This window comes from Cetorhinus maximus, chromosome 34 (genome assembly GCF_964194155.1).
Source record: "Cetorhinus maximus chromosome 34, sCetMax3.hap1.1, whole genome shotgun sequence".
NCBI lineage: Eukaryota > Metazoa > Chordata > Chondrichthyes > Lamniformes > Cetorhinidae > Cetorhinus > Cetorhinus maximus.
In genome coordinates, this window is record NC_135912.1 from 11,222,588 (window position 1) to 11,244,242 (window position 21,655).

At 52.4% G+C, this 21,655-nt stretch overlaps 1 protein-coding gene across 5 annotated transcripts in view; it reads right to left on the reverse strand.

Moving 5' to 3' along the window:
- The window catches only part of LOC144671781 (lysine-specific demethylase 6B-like), a 72,171-nt gene that overhangs the window by 12,489 nt on the left and 38,027 nt on the right, over positions 1-21,655 (reverse strand). For 3 of the 5 annotated variants that reach the window (XM_078533814.1, XM_078533812.1, XM_078533813.1), the window contains 14 exons: positions 21,527-21,628; positions 19,614-19,743; positions 18,593-18,685; positions 14,935-15,154; positions 12,707-12,796; positions 11,816-12,001; positions 11,135-11,290; positions 9,890-10,189; positions 6,224-8,157; positions 4,874-5,000; positions 3,454-3,559; positions 1,889-2,094; positions 566-642; positions 316-384 (listed from right to left, as the gene is read on the reverse strand). In XM_078533814.1, coding sequence (XP_078389940.1) covers positions 316-384; positions 566-642; positions 1,889-2,094; positions 3,454-3,559; positions 4,874-5,000; positions 6,224-8,157; positions 9,890-10,189; positions 11,135-11,290; positions 11,816-12,001; positions 12,707-12,796; positions 14,935-15,154; positions 18,593-18,685; positions 19,614-19,738 — 3,689 coding nt within the window. In that variant the 5' untranslated portion in view covers positions 19,739-19,743; positions 21,527-21,628. The remainder of the gene's footprint in view (positions 1-315; positions 385-565; positions 643-1,888; positions 2,095-3,453; positions 3,560-4,873; positions 5,001-6,223; positions 8,158-9,889; positions 10,190-11,134; positions 11,291-11,815; positions 12,002-12,706; positions 12,797-14,934; positions 15,155-18,592; positions 18,686-19,613; positions 19,744-21,526; positions 21,629-21,655) is intronic. The other 2 variants (XM_078533816.1, XM_078533815.1) reach the window with 2 other exon arrangements.

Here is a 21,655-nt window from a genome sequence, read left to right on the forward strand (position 1 = left end):
TGCAGCCCGGCTCCAAATTGTTCATTGTGCCCCGACAACATCAGACAGAAGGGTCATTTCACCACTCGGCACCCCATCCATCCCACCTCACACTCCCCACCCACCCACCCTCTCCTGAGCAGGCTCTGCTGCTTCTTTCACAGGGGAAACCAGTATTGAAGAAATGTTCTCCCCTCCCCATGTCTGACCAGGCTAATCACAATTCTGGTCTGAACCCCCTCTCCCCCACAGCAAACCCCACCTTACCCCCATTCTGACCCTACACAATTCCAAATGATTGAAAGAAGCTGCGAGCAGCCAGTGGGGTTCACTCACAGTTTTGGGTCAGAGAGATCGATATTGGTTCCAAACTTGATCACTTTCAGCGGCACCTTCTGTCCATTCCTGCTGAGAAGAGAGGATTAAAGAGACACTGCCTGCAGCTGGGCAAAGCCCAATTTTACCATGATCCCGCTCTCCCCCTGCCCCTCCGCTCTCGAAGACTCCCCCTCCCCCAATGCATCGAGGTGGATGTGACAAGCACACTGCCTATTCTTTAAGCTGTCTCCTTGTGTTCTCTTCATACCTGTCAACCGTCTCGGGGACATCAGTGGGCCTCTCCGGCTCAGCCTCCACTTCCTCCTCATCACTCTCCTTGTCTTCCTATTGCCAAACAAAGTAAAAAAAAAAACCGTCAAAAGTTTCTTGGATGTCACTGACTGAAAACAAGACCAGATCTCTGCACTCCTCCAATTCCGGGCTCTTGAGCATACCCCAATTCCCATCGCTCCACCATTGGCGGCCGTGCCTTCAGCTGCCTGGGGCCCTAAGCTCTGAAATTCCCTCCCAAAACCTCTCCACCTCTCTCTCCTCCTTTAAGTCGTTCCTTAAAACCGACCTCTTTGACCGAGTTTTTGGTTGCCTGTCCCTAATATCTCCTCATGTGGCTCAGGGTCACGTTCTGTTCATAACTGCTCCCGTGAAGGATCTTAGGAAACTTTGCAATGTCGAGGATGCTACGTAAATACAAACTGCTGGTAGCCAAATCTGCATTGGTCCTGGTTCACTCACTCCGGCTGTTGACTCTGAATGAGTTAAGGATCCCCCATACCTCTGGCTGCCTCTTAGTTCTCAGCCTCTTTTCGAGAGCTGCACGGGTCCTACACACTCTCCCCGACCCTAAATGTTGTGTTGAGGTATAGACTCATGGCACCCTCTCCTCTCTAATTCATCCCATTCTGCACCAACCAATCACCCAGCTCCCCCACCTCAATCTTTTCCATTCCTGCGACAGTCTACAAACTTTCAAAATCCCAGCAGACACAGTATTCCCAACACAGAAGCAGGCCATTTGGCCCATCTGCTCCAAGCTGGTGTTTCTGCTCCACACGAGCCTCCTCCCATCCCCTCTTCATCTCCCCCTATCAGCATATCCTTCTATTCCTTTCTCCCTCATGTGCTTATCCAGCTTCCCCTTAAATCTATCAATGTTATTCACCTCAACCACTCCCTGTGGGAGTGGGTTCCACATTCTCCCCACTCTCTGGGTAAAGGAGTTTCTCTTGAATTCCCCATTGGGTTTACTAGTGACTGACCTACATTGATGGCCCCCAGTTCTGGACTCCCCCCAACAAGTGGAAACATCTTCTCTACGTCGACCCCATCGAAACCCCTTCAGAATTTTAAAGGCCTCGATCAGGTCAGCCCTCAGCCTTCTCACATCTAGAGAAAAGAGCTCCCTGTAACTTGTTCAAACCTTCCTGATAGTTATAATCTCTCAGTTCTGGGATCATCCAAAGCGAAGTTTGATTTTGAGGAGCCTGCTCAGGTCTTGGCATCTCTCTCTCCTGACCTTGGCTGTGCCTGTGATTTGACCCTTGGCCCAGGTATTTTCCAGAGGTCAGCTAACCTGCAGGGATTCCTGGAAGGACGAGGCTTGGTACTGAGCATATTTGGCGATAGTGGTGTGGGAGCGACTGCTCTCGCAGGGCCAGGTCTGATTGCCTCCCGAGGGGTCCCAGTTCTCATCTGACGGCTGCTGCAGCTGCGTGCGGACCTCCACGGTGTGCTCGCCATTCGCCTCCACCAGGGTCTTGGTTGAGAAAAGGCCCAGATCTGCCAGGGGGAGAAAGAAAGGATGTTTGAAACAGATCTGTACACATGCCAACCAAAAACCTCACCCCACAACAATTTTAATTTTATGACCTCTCCGTCCCTGATGGGAGGCACCCCAAAAGGGGCAGAACCCCTCAGGAGCCTTGTCCCTCCCCCTATCCCTCCATCAGAGGCCGGCCATCAGCCTCCAGGGTCGCACTCGCTGAAACTCCCACCCAAGCGCCTCCAGCTCTTGCTTCATCAGCCTCCATCCTCTCTTCTCTGCTGTCTGTGACCCACACTTCTATCATGCGGGTTTGGGACATTTTATTCGTCACGGGATGTAGGCTTTGCTGGCTGGGCCAGCATTTATTGCCCATCCCTAACTGCCCTCGAGAAGGTGGTGGTGAGCTGTCTTCTTGAACCGCTGCAGTCCATGTGGTGTAGGTACAACCCACAGTGCTGTTAGGGAGGGAGTTCCAGGATTCTGACCCAGTGAAGGAACGGAGATATCTTTCCAAATCAGGATGGTGAGTGGCTTGGAGGAGAACTTCCAGGTGGTGGTGTTCCCTGCTGCCCTTGTCCTTTGACATGTTATGTGTGAAGGGGCAGAACGCTGTTAAAGGGACAACATCCCATTGTCACACAAATGGAAGCCCATCCATCAACCCATCCCGCACCCCCCTCCTTCTGCAGCTAGAGTTTAGGGTCAGGAACCTGGACTGACCTTTCACCTCGCCAAGCCAGGGGTCAGCAGGAGGACCACATGGCTACCACAAAATTTCAGAGGATTGAGCAGGAGTGGAGCCATGGATCTCCCAGCTGTGTGCACCGTAGTATCACGTCAGATGCTGCGTTACTATAGCGCTTATCTGAATTTCAGGACATCCCAAAACACTTTGCAGCCAATGAGCTGCTTTTTGAAGCGCAGTCACTGTTGTAATGTAGGAAACTCAGCAGCCAATTTATGCACAGCAAGATCCCACAAACAGCAATGTGGTAAGTGACCGGATCATCAGCTTTATTTTTGTGATGTTGGTCGAGGGATGAATGTCAGCCCCATGAAAAGGGGGAGAATCCCCCCCTCCCCCACCCCCCCTTCCAATAACAGCCGTGGGATCTTTTACATCCACATGAGAGGGCAGGCAGGAACTTTGGTTTAATGTCTCATCCGAAAGACAAAATAGCTCTCCCTCAGTGGCAGCACTGGGAGTGCTGGCCCAGATTACAGGCGTGTTCGTGTTTCTGGAGTGGGATTCGAAGCCATGAGCTCCGTGTGCTACCCACTGAGGTCGAGAGTATTGGGGATAGGGGTGGAGGTGAACATGGTGATTGTCTTTACCAATTTTGAAACGTGACTTTATGCGTCCAGGTACTCACTCAGGCGAAGGGATCCAGCCAGACCTCGTATCACAGTGATCGGGGTCTTAGGGTCGGTGCAGAACTGTTGCAGTACAGGTGAGAAGGCGTCTCGCTTGCTCTCTAACTGTAAGGAATTGAAAAGAAAGAGAAATAAGTTTACATATTATTAAATCAGTCAAACTCTGCTTAGCTGCAAGCATGGCCTGCTACAAGGGAACCCTCAAATGCAGCAGAGGTAGAGCGGAGGACACTCTCTCCTCCCCCCTTGAACAGGGAGCTGGGTCAGACTTTCCACTTTCACCTTTGGCACTGGAGTTTGAATCCAGTGCAACAACTACTTGAATTTATATCATGCTCTTAACCTAGTAAAACATCCCAACAGGAGTGGTTATCAAACAGAACGTGACCCCGAGCCACATGAGGAGATATTAAGGACAGGTGACCAAATGCTCGGTCAAAGAGGTTGGTTTTAAGGAGCGCCTAAAGGAGGAGAGAGGCGGAGAGGTTTAGGGAGGGAATTCCAGAGTTTAGGGCCCCAGGCAGCTGAAGGCACAGCCACCAATGATGGAGCGATGGGAATCGGGTGATACTCAAGAGGCCAGAATTGGAGGAACGCAGAGATCTTGGGAGGGTTGTGGGGGTTGGAGGGGATTACAGAGATAGGTTGCTATACTATGAGTGATGCCTATTCCATTAACTTGCATTAGACCAAAAGAGAGCAGCCAAAGTGCCAACGTGGATACAGAATTGCTCCCTGCGATGCCTTCCTTGGTCAAACAGCCCATCAACACTGTGCTGGCGCAATAAAGGGCTGTACAGGAACCCATACCCCTGATTGATTGGGGTGAGAGGGGTTTCTGGGGGCGGTGGGATGAGGGGTAAACCTTGTTCTTGTAGAAGGGGCAGACATCATCCTTGCAAATCCAAAGTGCTGAAGAAAGTGGTGACTATTCGCTTGCTGCCCGGTTACTGTGAGCGGGAGAGGATGGTTTATAATAGTTAGGCCCAGAGTGCTTTACTCCACCTCCTTCCGCCCGCCACCCCCACCCCCACCCCACCTCACTCTCTCTCTGGGAGTGTTCATGTAACAACCCCCTGCAAACCCAGGACGGGGCAGGAGGTTCCCTAAGTTTTGAATGGAGGTTAAACTCTTCACAAGGGCAACAGGAGGCGAGTCACATCAGCAGGCAACACAGGCCATCTGTAGAATAGGCCCAGCTACATCCCTCCCCCAAACACCCCAGACCACACCATTAAACAAGAAAGGCTCTGGGTTTGCTTACTGCCCCAGTGACCATCCGGGGAATGCCACGGTGGGGGAAAGCAGGAGACCGGACAGACGTAGCTCTCAGAGAGGCTCAGGGTCAGTATCCCGGATACAGCAGGAGCAATGTTGGGGAAAGGAATGGTGATGGAAGTGGTGGGGAACGGGACCTACATAGATGCTGGGAGTCGGAGGGTTGAACTTTTCCCGGAGGGCTTGTTGCTCCGTCAGGCAGCCTGGCTTCACGGAATTGGCCGGCAACACACACGAGGCCGTGAACTTCCCCTTTAGCTTCGTGTACCTAGAACGAAGAGAAGAACATGAGACTAGTCAACCAGGGTAGGGTCTCAGTGCAATCAGTGGAGAAACAGGGGACTGAGGAGGAAGGAGGAAGGGGGCGGTCAAATATTAACACCAGGGGCAGGGCAGTTAGTCCAAATGGTTCCTTATTTATAGTTCATCTACAATCAGGAAACCCTCTCTCTCCCAGCGCCCTGTGTTACTGACTGTGTCTCTACTGATGTTAATCCAGCTCCCTCACACTGTCACTCAGTAAACCCTCTCTCCCAGAGCCCTGTGTTACTGACTGTATCACTACTGATGTTAATCCAGCTCCCTCACACTGTCACTCAGTAAACCCTCTCTCCCAGCGCCCTGTGTTACTGACTGTATCTCTACTGATGTTAATCCAGCTCCCTCACACTGTCACTCAGTAACTCATTCTGACCCCCAGCCCCAACATCCTTTTGTGGGGTGGAGGGGAGGGAAGAGTTACAGGTTTCCCTCCCGTTTGCGTGAGGAAGTGTTTCCTGACATCACCCCCGCCAGAGAAGTAATTTCGATCTATCAACCCTATTGAATCCTTTAATCATGTTAAAGCCCTCGATTAGATCACCCCTTAATCTTCTAAACTCGAGGGAATACAAGGCTAGTTTGTCTAACCTTCCCTTGTAATTTAACCCTTTTAACCCCGGTATCATTCTGGTGAATCTACACTGCCCCATCGCGCCCCCCAGCCCCTGCTCCAAGGCCGATATCTGCTTCCTGAGGCGCGGGGCCCAGGACCGAACCCAGAAGCGAATTCAACAGAGCTTTATACACTGCTGCATCACTTCCATCCCTTTGTGTTGTTTCCCCCTCGAGATAAAGAGCAGCTTTCAAACAATCACTTTGCTGTGTAACTGAAACATTGCTGAAGCACTGGTTTTTGATTTTGATCAGTTTCCCTCTCGGAGTTAGTTTCACGTCAGTGGAGACAGACCTGACCAATGCTCCAATGAAGGGAAACTCTCTGTATAGGAAGAATAGAGCACTCCCATTGTCTCAGAGCGCTGTGGGTAAGGCCAGCCACCATTACTAAGACATAACATTCCCTTTCACCCTGTCACAGTGGCTTCACCACTCCTCCTGTCTGTGCTGGAATACATTCCTCAGGATAAAACACTGTTTAAGTCCCCAGGGCCTCATGATTTTTTTCTGAGGGGGAGGGTGGTTGGGACTAGAGGCTGGTCAAGGTGGACTCACTTGCAGGCGCGGATGATGTCTGCACCCGAGTTTTCGATGGTAAGGTCTGATAACCGGATCCGCTTCTCCTCCACCTCGGAGGCGATGAACGTCTCCCGATCTCCACTCTCCACCTTCACCAGCTTGATCTTTAGCTCCTTGGTGGTTCCCTCAGGGAAGGGTTTGACCCTCAGGATGTTTGAGGGCCCCAGCACACTCCGAGCCCCGGGCTCCAGCTCTTTTGTGGCCGGCGACGGCGGCACCTCTGTCCTCCTGGCTTCCACCCGCTCTGGCTCCTCGGCTGCTGGGGGCGGCGTGGGCTTGGTGCCTTTGGGCCCCTCACCCTTGACTTTGTCACGGGCTAGGATCTCCTTGCTCTGCAGGTCGATGTTGCCCAGGACACGTCGCTGTTTGCCCTTGCCAGACTTGCTACTGCGGTTCCGCCGCCTGCTGCGATCCCGGTTCGAGTGCTTGCGTCTGCGGTGCTGCTCCTGTGGCCGGCCCTCCTCCCGCTGGGTGGCCGCTGGTGGTGGGGCTGGTGATGGTGCCCGTCCGGCCTCACTAGGCTTGCCGGAGGTGCGGTTAGTGCTGGAGGCGTTCCCACACGGACGGCCGGGAGGGGACGCAGCCTCTGGCCTCTTTCCAGGTGACTCAGCTTTCTGGGGACTGGTGGCTGGCTCTCCCACCGGGGGCTGAGGGGAGGGAGTGGGCCGGTGGCGATGCCGGTGACGGTGATGGTGATGATGGTGGTGGCGATGGGCACCATTGGCTGTGCTCTTCTGGCTTTCTGTGGTGAAGACAGCCTTGATCCACATCTCACTCTCTGGTGATGAGGATGATGCCCGGTCTCCTGGCACATCTGGCTGTGGGTGCTCTGTGGCCGGGGCTCCCAGCGGCTCAGCCGTAGCTTTGCCGTGGAGCCGGCACGCCAGCTGCTGCCCCTCCAGGGCACTAGCCAGCGACTTGAGTACATGACTGGTCTTGTTGTGCCGAGCCGGCGAAGATTCTGCCTTTCCGTCACTGTTGCCGGGTGACGGTGCCTGGTAGAACATTCTGGCCCTGGGGCTTGGCGGCGCAGCAGCAGGGTCGGGGGAGGCAGGTTTCGCCTCGGGGGAGGTAGGGGGTGGGGGAGGGGGAGGGGCCGGCCTTCCTGATAGGGCACAGGTGAGGGGTGGGGGTCTGGGGAGCCAGCGTCCATCCGCCCTCTCCCCAGAGCCAGGTTTGGACCTGGGGGCTTCTGCCAGGCGGGGTGGGCTGGTGAAACTGCGGGCTGGTTTGGAGACAGAGGTGGGCACCGGGGGCGTAGGCTTTGCGGCCAGGCCAGGCTGGTCTGGTCGAGGGTTAGCTCGACCCTGGGCCTCATCTGTGCAAGTGCGGTGGGGCCCAGAGAGGGGGGGCATCCTGGGCTGGGGAGTCCTGCAGGGGTCTTGGTGGGTGGGGGGCCCAGCTGGTTTGGGAGGCTCCCGGCTGGGACAGGTGCCTTTTCGCTCCCATGTGGAGCTGTGAGGACCCTGGGGATCTGTGGGATTAGGTCTCTGCTCTGTCTTGGGGCAAGGAGCTTGGGCCTGATCTGTGGGGATGTGTGGGGTCTGGGGTGCCCTCCGAGCAGATGCAGAGTGCCCCAGCTCTTGCTCCTTAGCGGGCGTGATGCGACAAGGTGGCTGCCTCTCAGGCGGGTCCTGAGCCCGGCTGCGGGATGACCCCCAGTGGCAGCGCTCCCCATCCCGCCACCTGTCCCCAGGTTCCAGTGACTCGTGGTGGGGGCTGCACCGCTCCCCCGCAGGGGAGGCGCTGAGGTGGGCAGAGTGTGGGGTGGTGCAGGCTTCGGGGGCGGTGGTAGCAATGGCTGGGGCATCTGGGAAAAGCGCACTGCCCTGGTGGGTGAGGGAGCCTTGGTCAAGCTGAGCAGCTGGACCCTGAGGGTTGCCTTCTAAATTCTGATAGCAGCCAGGAAGCTGGAAGAGAGAGAGAGACAAATTCAATTGCCTACAACAAACAAACTCATTGCATTTATATAGCGCCTTTAACATTGCAAAACACCCAAATGCGTTTTCCAGGAGAAATTAACAAACACAAATTGGACCCCAAGCCACAAGGAGATATTAGGGACAGGTGACCAAATGCTTGGTCAAAGAAGCTGGTGTTAAGGAGGTGAGAGAGGTGGAGAGGTTTAGGGAGGGAATTCCAGAGTTTAGGCCCCAGGTAGCTGATGGTGGAGCGATGGGAATCGGGGAAATGGAGTGCTGCGAGAGGACGGAATTGGAGGAGTGCAGAGACCTCGGAGGGTTGTAGGGGCTGGAGGAGCTCAAGCTTGTGCAGAATGAAAGCAGGTGGAGAGCAGACAGGAAGTGGAGGGAAGGGATGAGGACTTCATCGGTTGTAGGACATTAAACTGTAGCTCCTGTTAACTCCACACCAAGGTCTGAAAAACTCCCAAAGTCTGTGTCACAACTGGCCGAACTTCCAGCTGATCAGACTGGAATGGGTTGTGCCCTTCACTGTAAGCACTTTGCCAAGCAGGCACCACACTGTGTCCAGGAGGACAGTCAGTAGTGGCTGTATTAGGGAAAGACTAAATGAGGGAGAGCTGAGGTGATACTGATGGGGCACCATGCCAAACAGTGGGACAGGGCTGGGGAACTGATGCTTCAGTCAATTTACTCAGTGAGCACGCTAGCTCTCCTGACTCGGAACATTACAGCCAAGCTAGGAGAGCAATTTACAATTGGGAACTAACCCACACCAGCCCCTGTTTTTACCCCGTCATCAGCATCCTGGCTCTAATGGGTAAGGATAATGAGGAGATATTACAAAAACGAGGCCTGTCATTTTTTTTATTCATTCATGGGATGTGGGCTTTGCTGGCTGGGCCAGCATTTATTGCCCATCTCTAACTGCCCTTGAGAAGGTGGTGGTGAGCTGCCTTTTTGAGCCGCTGCAGTCCATGTGGTGTAGGTACATCCACAGTGCTGTTAGGGAGGGAGTTCCAGGATTTTGACCCAGCGACAGTGAAGGAACGGCCGATATATTTCCAAGTCAGGATGGTGAGTGGCTTGGAGTGGAACTTCCAGGTGGTGACGTATCTGCTGTCCTTGTCCTTCTAGATGGTAGAGGTCATGGGTTTGGAAGGTGCTGTCTAAGGCGCCTTGGTGAGTTCCTTGCACTGCATCTTGTAGGTGGTACACACACTGCTGCTACTGTGCTTGGAAGGTTGAAGGCCCAGGGGTGATTTGATCCCCTCAGCTCTGCCTTACTTAGTCCTTCCCTAATACGGACCCTCATGACAGTCTTCTTGGATACAGTGTCACCTGAAGTTTCAAGGGAAGTGTTAGGGTAGATGGAGAAAAACTTTATCCTGAATGTGGGCGAGACCAGGACAAGGGGACAGAATCTTCAAATCCAAGCCCGGCTGGTGGGGAAACACTTCTTCACACAAAGGTGGGGTGGGGTGGGGGGGAATTGAAGTCTGGAACTGAGTCCCACAATAAACAGTAGACCCTCCTCCTGGCCGAGAGTGCCTCTAGCTTCCCTGGGGTGAGCATGTGATTGATTTTGATGGCGATGTGTGTGATTGCCACTTTGGTGTAGATGTAACTAAGTTCTCATTCCATGGGCAGGAGTCGGAGAGCATGGGGGTAGAGCGAGCGAGCGAGGGAACAGGAGATATGGTGAATCTGAGGTACTCACCACGGTGGAGCCGGCCAGGCTCGGGCCCTGCCGCGCTCTCCAGTGATTGGTGCCCGCGGTTCTCTGCTGGTGGGGCAGGCTGGTGGGTGAAATCCCGCCCTCTGCCCTCAGCCTCTGTGCCCCTGTCTCCTTCGCCTCACCTCCCGCACAGGGCTGCCGGCCACGGGACTCCCCCTGAGTGGGAGCAGGGCCGCCACAGGCTGGCTGGCCGGTCACCGTGGTAACCGGGCGGATGGTGGGGCTGCCGTGGAAGCTGGAGGAACTGCCGGGAGGAGCGTCTGCTGCTGGTCTCCTCTGTTCCTGGGGATGGAGAGACAGAGCGACGTGAGATGGGGGAGGTGTTGTCTTTACATTGTCCATCCCCACCCTCTAAACCACTCTCAAATATCCCCAATTTCCCAGGACCCCCCTCCCCCCAGGTCCCGGATTCAAACCCAATCCCGAGGGATGGATCACAATTCGCCTTTTTTTCCGAAATGTCAATACGAGGGACACACTGCACCCCCTCCAAGACAGTTTAAACTTCTATCATATGCATTTATCTGCAAATTCCTCCTCAGCCATCATAATCTCCCAATGGACCCCCCCATCTGCTCTTGTGTCCGTGCCCGCCCCCTCCTGCTCCCTCTTCACCTCTCTCATTCCTCTCTTCAGCTTTCTCCTCAAACATCCACTGACTCCAGAATCTTTTTACAAATTTAGAAATAAACACTCTCCTTCTACCAAAGTCTGCCAGTTAACCCCACCCCACCCTCCCGAATCTCTCCCTCCCATCTAGGCTGGGTGAGGGGGGCACTCACATCTGCCCCTCGGATGCTAATTACTACACTAACAGTGGGACGTAACTCCGCTCATGCTTCAGCCTGTCCCATCCAGCTGTGGCGGGCACTGCTGCATCACTATACTCATAAAACCTGAGTCAGCACCCATCACGACACAGGTACAACCCTGAGTCAGCACCCATCACGACACAGGTACAACCCTGAGTTGGCACCCATCACGACACAGGTACAACCCTGAGTTGGCACCCATCGCTGAGGTGGTGGTGGGGGGGTTGGTGAGGATGGCAAAAATAGAACCCAGACAAGTCAAATGGGAAGGGGCAGAATCAGGAAAGTTCCTCCCTGACTCACTAAGCTGACCCTGCTGACCACCACTAAATGCCAAGGTCATGGGGTAGGGAGCTAACTCACTTCCTGCAGGTGGCGGGGGGGGTTCAAGATCCTGGAGAAAGGGGTGAGGTACCTGTAGGCTCAGGGTGAGGTCCTTCCTCCCATGCGACCATGATTCTTTGTGCGTGTGCAGCCAGCCAGGACTTGCCTTCTGTGACGGGTACTGGCTGTGGGGGGGCAAACAGGGGTGGGCGGGGTCTCCCACTCGCTGCGTTCCTGAATGGTGTACCTGTTCATGAAGCAAACACACTCATTAGCTCCAGCTAGCTCAGGATGCACCCCCCCACCCACCCCACCCATACATAGTAGCCAAACAGCCTGCCAACAATTGCCAGCCACCCATACGGTTTTCCAGTGGCCATTTTGAGGGGGTAAGATGAGGGTGGGATGCTGCTTGTCGGGGTATATCACCAGAGTATGCCTTCTGGAGGACGACAGGTACACACATTCTGCACTGCTGTGGTGCTCGACAAGGTGAACCCTTCCCTGTTTTCCATTTGCCTGACCGCAATAACCCAAAAACCAAAGTTTTACAAGAATCCGCCAACCTATAGAAACGCCCAAGCAATTAGCTTCTGATTGACCCGGGGAAAAGCCTGTTCTGATGTGGCCTTAAAGTGACAGACCCAGTTAGAACAATGGATCATTTTGTGCAGTCAATTGTAAGAAAACTTGTCATCCAGACGTTAGGCTGTGAGTTAATAATCAGGACCTTCCGAAAGCAACGGTGACCATTTGATGCCAAGAACACTACCTGGTGGCTCTGTATCTGGTCTGGGCTCCCACTCCGCCTCCTCTTGACCGGGCTTGGGATGTCATTGCTGTGCGAGGGCCGGACCACCTGGTGGAGAGAGGGGACGGCCTGTTGTCCACAGTGTTCCCCAGGGCCAGCTGGTCTCTTCAGCTGACAGCCATTTTTGGTGGAATTGTAGTTTCTCTTCTGAGGGAGGGACCGAGGGAGAGAGGGAAGGGAGCAAGGGATAGAGGGAGAGAGGGAAGGGAGCGAGGGAGAGAGGGAAGGGAGCGAGGGAGAGAGGGAAGGGAGCGAGGGATAGAGGGAGAGAGGGAAGGGAGTGAGGGAGAGAGGGAAAGGAGCGAGGGAGAGGGGGAAGGGAGCGAGGGATAGAGGGAGAAAGGGAAGGGAGTGAGGGAGAGAGGGAAAGGAGCGAGGGAGAGAGGGAAGGGAGCGAGGGATAGAGGGAGAGAGGGAAGGGAGTGAGGGAGAGAGGGAAGGGAGCGAGGGAGAGAGGGAAGGGAGCGAGGGAGAGAGGGAAGGGAGCGAGGGAGCAAGGGAAGGGAGGGAGGAAGAGCAGGAAGGGAGCGAGGGAGAGAGGGAAGGGAACCGAGGGAGAGAGGGAAGGGAACCGAGGGAGAGAGGGAAGGGAACGAGGGGAGGGAGCGAGGGTATTGAGCGAGGGGGAGGGAAGGGAAGGGAGGGAGAGGCAAAGAACACATTTGATTTAATATCAATAGCTGTTGCATCACCCAGAGGCACAAAAGCACTTTAAATAAAGAGCAAGAGAGAAAGACAGACAGAGAGAGAGAAAGAAAAAGAAAGACAGAGGGAGAGAAAGAGACAAAGAGAGAGAGAGAGAGAGGGAGATACAGAGAGAGTGATCTAGCGATCGTGCGGAGAGCTGCTCACCTGCTGTAGAATGTTCCAGACTTCATGCAGAGCCGGCAATGTCCTCTGTCTGTTCTGCGGGGGATTGGAGTGCAACTTCCAGACGTGGACCTGAGGATTTCGGGGGGTGGTGGAGGAGCAAGGTAGGAAAAAGTAGACAAATGAGGTGAGAATCATAGAACCTCACAACAGAGGGCCAGACCATTTTGCCTGTCATGTCTGTGCTGGTGTTTCTTTTCCACACGAGCTTCCTCCCTCAGGGTAGATAGAGTGAATATTGTTTCTGCTTGGGGGGGTGGGGTGGAGAGCAGGACAAGGGGAGGGAACTTCCAATCCGAGCCAGGTGAATTAGGAGTGAAAATCTGAACTCTCTCCCACAATAAGCAGCAGATGCTGCCGGGTGCAGGGGGTCATTTTCAGTCTCGGGATGATCATTTTTTGTTTGATAGGGGGGTGAAGGGATAGGAAGCCAAAGCTGATGTTAAGTCACAGTTCAGTCATGATCTCACTGAATAATGGAACAGGCTTGAGGGGCTGAATGGCCTCTTCGCCTCATTCTATCAGCATGTCCTTTTATTCCTTTCTCCCTCATGTGTTTATCCAGCTTCACCCTTAAATGTATCGATACTATTCACCTCAACCACTCCCATTGGGAGTGAGTTCCACATTCTCCCCACTCTCTGGGTAAAGGAGTTTTTCCTGAATTCCCCATTGGGTTTATTAGTCACTGTCTTATACTGATGGTCCCGAGTTCTGGTCTCACTCACTAACAGAAACATCTTCTTTACGTCTACCCGATCGAACTCCTTCTCACTCCTCAGCCTTCTCTTCGCGAGAGGAAAGCGGCCAGGCCTGTTTAACCTGTCCTGAAAGTTATGGCCTCTCAATTCTGGGATCATTCTAGTAAATCTGTATCACAGCTTCACCAGCTCCTCTTGGTAATATGGAGGCTGGAAATAGTTCACCATACATCAAGTGTGGTCTAACTGAGATACAAGTTTAATATCACTTCTCAGCTTTCCAATTCTATTACTGCAGCAATGAAGCCCTGTGATAACTTTGCTTTTTTTAAAATTGGCCTTATTAACCTCTGTCACCTGTCTCATCCCTGAAGGATCAGACAGAACCTTGTGAGAAATTGTATCCGAGAGAATCAAACACACCCTCCCAAGTGAAGCACCCAGTGGCTTCCTTGTTGCTAAACACTCCATTTAAGGAGTGAAAAGCCAGGAGAGTGTAGCAACTCCTGTCTACTACCCTGTCATGCCCTGAGTTCTCTCCCCGACTCCCCCACCCCCTCATCTCCCCTGCCACTGGCTGCAGTAACCCCCCCCTCTCCTGTTGATGGTGCTGAACAGCTATTGCCGGCCAAACAGGCTCGATGGTGCCATCACCTGGCCGTCCCCGCCACAGCGCCAAGCGGAAAATCGGGGCTGGCCAGAACCCTGTCAATTTGAAATTATTTTCGCTTTTCTAGATTGGCTGCATGCCCTCACAACCTTGGGCCGTCTCAAAGCACTGCACAGCCAATGAGCTGTTTCCTTTTCTTTTTGAAGAGCGGCCATCGTTGTAACGCAGGAAATGCAGCTGCCAATTTGCGCACAGCAAGATCCCGCCAGACAGCAGTGAGATAAACATCTAGATAATTTGCTCTATTTTGAAGGGACATTGGTTGAGGAATACAACCCGAGGGTGGCTAACCCCGCCACCACCCCCACCATCCGCCCATGCCTCCCCTTCTCCCTCTTCTGTGGAATAATGGCCCTGGGATCCTTTACATCCACATGGGAGGACACTCAGCTTATCTTCTCCTCTGAAAGACAGTGTCTGGAGTATTGGTGCAGTCTATACTCCATTGCCCACTAGCCCAGTCCTGTCCTGAACGAAGAGCTTTCATTCAGCATGGACTTGGCCTGAGGAGGTTCCCGGGTGTTGATCGGGGCCGAGAGCCTGGACGCTTTTTTGCTTTGTGAGCCCAGTGGAACCTGAGGCTTGGCATCTCGGCGAAAAACTGCGCTGTTACCTGTGCCGTGCATCAGCACAGAGGGCAAGACACACTCCTCCCCCTACCCACACCAGGGAGATGGGGGTCCTCAGGGTATATGTTAAGCCAGCTTGAAGGGCTCTCTATTTTGGACAAATGTCCCTCGCAATCCCTCACCAGAAAAAAAATACCTGAACCTTTCAAAAATTAAAATCGAAATGGCGGCTGAAAATTAAGATGGTGGCCGCAGTCTCCCTGTGCTCACCTGCTGCAGACGGTTGATTCTGGTGGTGAGGTCGCTGTAGTTGTAACCGCTGACATGCCGTGCGGCGTTCTGGTAGCACTTGATGGCGTCCTCCAGCTCGTGTTCAGACTCGTAGATCTGTCCGAGCTGCTCCCAGACTCTGGGCTGCGGCTGTTCATGCAGGAGGGCCTGCACACAGCTGTGGATCCCGTCCAGCTTTCCGTGCAGTGGCCGGGGTGATCTGAGGAACGAAAAGAGGCCTTCAGGGGTGGGCTTTTCAACAACGTAGGGCTTTGCGGCTCAGCTTCAAGTCTGTTCTCTCTTTCTGTCCCTCCCTCCAACCCTACACATACTGCCCCTCTTCCCTGCACCCCCAAACACCAGATAGTGATCAGGAGCAGAGACCCCCCACTATCGACTAGACCCACCCCCACTCCCCCCATCCACACCACCCCTTTTCAGTGGCACTGGGTCCAATTAAGCAACCTTGCAGAGAGTCTCCCCCGTGCCTCAGGATGACCCTGGGCCATGTATCACTCACTGAGCCACAGAGGGGTGGAGGTGGGTGGAGAATGGATTCAGGTGAGAGTTCGGTGGAATCTTACTGAGCGCAACTGTAAGATTACCTACTCCAGCTACTATTCTGCAAAATAGTTGACGAAATGTGGGTTTTACTCTTCTCCTTTTGGTTTTCTGTTTTCTCCACCAAATCCCCTCCCACTGGTGAGAATATATCCCACCCCTAGTCAGGTCCTAGGGCAGCTCTGCAACTGTCCACTAGGGGCTGCCATAGAGCTGGGGGGGCGGCATCCATATCAAAACCCCCAGTCACCAGCTGTGTCTATCGAAGCAGCATCGTTCTATCTTTTTAAAGAAAAACAAGACACGTACTTACAGAGAAAAGAAAGCCAATTAACACATGCACAGCTTATTTTTATATCAAAGGTTTTGCTGGTTCAAACGGGACCATTAACAGGAGACCAGTTGTTAAAGTAATTATTGTTAGTGCTGCGACCACCATTTTTTTTTGATTATATAGAGGTGACCTGGATATTGGAATATGGCATAAAGTTTCAAAATTTACAGATGTTTCCAAACTTGGAGGAGTGGCAAACAGTGAGGATGACATGAATCGCCTGTTACAGAACATTGACAGGCTAGCCAATGAGTAGACAAGTGACAGGTGGTATTTAATACAGAGAAGTGTGAGGTGATGCATTTCTGCAGAAGGGATTGGGAGAGGCAATATAGACTAAATGACCAGGTTCTAAAGGGTGTGCAGGGAAAGAAGGACCTGGGGGTTCATGTGCAGAAATCTTTGAAGGTGGCAGGACATACTGAGGGAGCAGTTAGCAAAGCAGACAGGATCTTGGGCTTCTTAAACAGAGGTATTAAGTATTAAAGCAGGGAAGTTATGCTGAACCTTTATAAAGCTCTGGCTGGACCCCAGCTAGAGTACTGGGTCCAGTTCTGGTCACCCACCACACTTGAGGGAGGATGTGAGGCTCCTTGAGAGGGTGCGGAGGAGATTTACCAGAATGGATCCAGGGATGAGGGATTTTAGCTCCAAGGTTAGGGTTGGAGAAACTGGGGTTGTTCTCCTTGGAGCAAAGGAGATTGAGGGGAGATTTGATTGAGGTTTAGGGGGGATGTGAGGAAAATCTTTTTTACCCAGAGGGTGGTGACAGTCTGGAATGCGCTGCCTGGGAGGGTGGTAGAGGCGGGTTGTCTCACATCCTTTAAAAAGTACCTGGATGGGCACTTGGCACGTCATAACATTCAAGGCTATGGACCAAGTGCTGGTAAATGGGGTTAGGTAGGTAGGTCAGGTGTTTCTCACGTGTCGGTGCAGACTCGATGGGCCGAAGGGCCTCTTCTGCACTATGATTCTGAGAGGTGTACGAGATGATGACAGGGTTAGATAAGGTAGACAAAGAAAAGCTGTTCCCATTGGCTGATGGTACAAGGACTCAGGGACACAGATTTAAGGTTTTGGGCACTGGGGGGATGTGAAGAAGAACGTTTTTATGCATAGAGTGGTGATGACCTGGAACTGCTGCCCCCGAGGGAGTGGAAGCAGAAACGATGAATGATTCCATAAGGAAATTGGATGGGCACTTGAGGGAAATAAAGTTGCCGGGATACAGGGATAGAGCGGGGGAATGGGACTAACTGGATTGCTCTGGACTCGAAGGGCTGAATGGCCTCTTTTTGTGCTGCAATGAATGTAGAGAGGGTACAAAGAACAAAGAAAAGTCCAGCACAGGAACAGGCCCTTCGGCCCTCCAAGCCTGCGCCCATCATATTGCCCGTCAGCTAAAATATTTTGCACTTCCGGGGTCCGTATCCCTCTATTCCCATCCTATTCATGCATTTGTCAAACTGCCTCTTAAACACCACTATCGTACCTGCTTCCACCACCTCCTCTGGCAGCGAATTCCAGACACTCACTACCCTCTGCGTAAAAAACTTGCCCCGCACATCTCCTCTAAATTTTTCTCCTCTCACCTTAAATCTATGTCCCCTAGTAATTGACTCTTCCACTCTGGGAAAAAGCTTCTGACTATCTACTCTGTCCATGCCACTCATAATTTTGTAAACTTCTATCAAGTCGCCCCTCAATCTCCGTCGCTCTAGTGAGAACAATCTGAGTTTCTCCAACCTCTCCTCATAGCTAATAACCTCCAGACCAGGCAGCATCCTGGTAAACCTCCTCTGCACCCTCTCCAATGCCTCCATATCCTTCTGGTAATGTGGTGACCAGAATTGCACGCAATATTCCAAGTGTGGCCTAACCAAGGTTCTATACAGCTGCAGCATGACTTCCCAGCTTTTATACTCAATAACCCTTGCCGATGAAGGCAAGCATGCCATATGCCTTCCTGACTACCTTATCCACCTGCGTTGCCACTTTCAGTGACCTTTGGACCTGTACATCCAGATCCCTCTGCCCATCAATGCACTTAAGGGTTCTGCCATTTACTGTATAATTCCTGCCTGTATTAGACCTTCCAAAATGCATTACCTCACATTTGTCTGGATTAAACTCCATCTGCCATTTCTCAGCCCAAGTCTCCAACCGATCTATATCCCATTGTATCCTTTGACAATCCTCTTCACTATCTGCAACTCCTCCAACCTTAGTGTCGTCTGCAAACTTACTAATTAGCCCAGTCACATTTTCCTCCAAATCATTTATGTATCCTACAAACAGCAAAGGTTCCAGCACTGATCCCTGCGGAACACCACTAGTCACAGCTCTCCATTCAGAAAAGCACCCTTCCACTGCTACCCTCTGTCTTCTATGACCAAGCCAATTATGTATCCAACTTGCCAGCTCACAGGGTAGTGGTGAAGGATAGAAAAGAGCCTAGCCTTTACATATTAATAAGTTTTTATTTACAGAGAGGCAACTAAAAACATGCATCTCCAAATCCAACAGCCTTAGTTTCAGTCAGCTCCTACATATAGCAGCACAAGTGAATCCCCTGTTAATACCCACCATTGCAATACAATTAAACACCCAATGAATGGACAGTTAACAATTTAACAATTCTTTCTGCACACTATCCGTTCCTTCTGCTTTGTCCCCACGCCTCCAGAAAATGCCCCCTTGCATCCCCTGCCCCCCACCCAGCAAACCAAGAGTACAGAAAGCCAGCTTGGCTGAGGGTCTTACCCAGACGGACAGTAGGACTTCCCAGAGTGTCCGACACTTGACATATGACTGGGGTATGAGTTATACTGGTTCTGACCAACATTGGCAGAGCATCTGGTAAGGAGAAAGCGGGGCAGGCAGAGGGGTAGGGGTGGGGAGGAGGGGGGGGGGAAATAAAACACAGCGTTAAAGGGGTCTGATGTTCACTGGTCTCTGACAAAAAACCCATTTCACCAGCTTGCTTTGCATCCCAGTTCCTGGATACATGGCCCATACAGCTCAGGATGTCCAGTGTCACACTTTGACCTCAGGCATGCAGCCTCTGCCTGCTTGACACTCTTCCCCCCCATTGACAGAAGGCAGGAATTCAAGGGCAAAGGTCAGGGGGAGAGTGAGCCACAAGGAAGCCAGAGATCGACTGCACTAAGTCAGCCCCTCCAATGCATTTCAATCCTTCCCTTGTGGAATCTTACAGCACAGGAAGTCATTCAGCCCATTGAGTCTGTGCCCACTGTTTAAAAGAGCTTCCAATTAGTCTCACTCCCACCTGCTCTTTCCTTTTCAAGTATTTGTCCTTTTGGAAGTTACTATGGAATCCACTTGAATTCCTAACTGCCTCTAGAGAAGGTGCTGGTGAGCCGCCTTCATCAATACAACTGAGTAGCTTGCTAGGGCATTTCAGAGGGCATTTAAGAGACAACCACATTGCTGAGAGTCTGCAGTCACATGTAGGCCAGATCGGGTAAGGATGGCAGATTTCCTTCCCTAAATGGCATTAGTGAACAGATGGGTTTTTACGACAATCAATGATGGTTGTCATGGTCATCATTACTGAGACTAACTTTATATTCCAGGTTTATTAATTGAATTTAGATTCCACCAGCTGCTATGATGGGATTTGAACCCATGTCCCCAGGGCATTAGCCTGGGCCTCTGGATTACTAGGCCAGTGATATTACCACCACACCAGCATCTACACCAGGCCACTGGACACAATCGTAGTCCGATAGCGGGTGCCATGCGATGTTACCGCCTCTCCTACCTGCCACTGGGGGCCCATGGTCGCTGGGGGGCCGGGCTCCACCCTCCTCCAGCTCGGCTCAGGCTATCAATCGGAAAAACTTCCCGCGCACTGCGCACTCCAAACTGTTCCGCGGTGTGATGCATCCAGCCTGCAGGGGGAAGGTCAGGGGAAAGGTCAGCATCGGTTCACTGCAAACAGTGCAAGCACTGGGTAGAAATCAATCGCAAACAGTCCAACACTTTCAAAACATACCCTCTTATCACTTACACACTCCCCGGACAGCACGGGGTTAGATACAGAGTAAAGCTCCCTCTACACTGTCCCCATCAAACACTCCCAGGACAGGTACAGCACAGGGTTAGATACAGAGTAAAGCTCCCTCTACACTGTCCCCATCAAACACTCCCAGGACAGATACAGCACAGGGTTAGATACAGAGTAAAGCTCCCTCTACACTGTCCCCATCAAACACTCCCAGGACAGTACAGCACAGGGTTAGGTACAGAGTAAATCTCCCTGTCTTGGTGAGAATCCCTCCATGGGATTATGTGATATTTAATTCCTGAATCCACTAATGTGGATGTGGATTGAACTCCTGGTTCAGTGGTCACTTGAAGGGCATAGCTCTCAGTTTGTTAACTCAGTCAGACAGCATCATCGCTTCCCTCTGATCCATTTACAAAGACTGCTTTGTTCATTGATGCCTTATGAATGGTTCGGCAACAAGCAGCAGCTTCCAGAACCTTCTGAGAGTTGGTCAGACTAACCCTGTGAAAAGTGGCTGCACAGACACATCCTGTCTGCAGAACGTCCATTTCATCCACTACACCCGGCTGGCACCAATCTCAGCTCTATGTCCACCAGTGCCGAGGGAACATTAGGAAGAGGACAATTTCATTCGGCCCCGTCAAACTTACTCCCCTACATTCACCAAGATCACAGCTGATCTCTAATCCCATTCACCATCTGGGGGAGGTACAGAGGGCAGTACTGAGCCACCCACGCTTACCTGACCCTAAACCACCCCCACTCCCAAATCGTACAACAAACCACCCCCCCACCGAGGCAGACACCCAGCCTAGACAGAGACCCAGCCCAGACAGACGGACGGACACATCAGCCCAGACAGACAGGCAGCTACGTCAGCCCAGACAGACAGAAACCCACCCCAGACAGACAGACACCCAGCCCAGACAGACAGACACCCAGCCCAGACAGACAGGCAGCTACATCAGCCCAGACAGACAGAAACCCAGCCCAGACAGACAGACACCCAGCTCAGACAGACAGAAAGACACCCAGCCCAGACAGATGGACACATCAATCCAGACAGATGGACATATCAGCCCAGACACATAGGCACCCAGCCAAGACAGACAGACACAGCAGCCCAGACAGACATTGTTCGAAACAATGCAGAATTCTTTGAAGAGGCACTAACTTTAAACAAAACAAAATTTTTAAAAAGTCTTTGTTCCTTTCAAAGGTTTTGGATAACTTGTTAAACTTGCTTCAAGCAATCACTAACTAAAGCCTGACGATCAACTCGTTCGACAGTGACAGTCAGGGTTGACAATCCTCCAGGGTTCAAGCAACAATGCCCAGAGAAAAATCACAGAGGGCCCATTAAAAAAACTCAGTGCTTTCATTCTTGAGTTTTGCAGTATTAGAGCTGGAAGCAAACAAAAAGGCTGTTCATCCAGGTAGGGTGTGACAAAACCTCCAGGAATGCTCCCAACCTGAGTTGGCATCCTGATTCAGCAGCTGAAGTGGGCCTGTTGGTCAGGTTTGCCTCCAAGCAGGGCTTCAGACGTTGAGGCACCACATGGGCCCCTCCCCATAAAGTGTGCACATCTGCCCCCGCCCTCCCAACCACAGCGTCTGCACAATGCGCTAACCCCTTGCTGCTGGGGTAAATCCCTCCAACCTACCCCTTCAAATTTCACAGGCGCGCTGACGGCCAATTGAATCTCAGCTTGGACTTCCCCTTTAACCAATCAGCTGGGCTCTTCTGGTCTCCACGGCAAATTTCTCTGAAGGGGGTGAAAACAAGTTGGGTT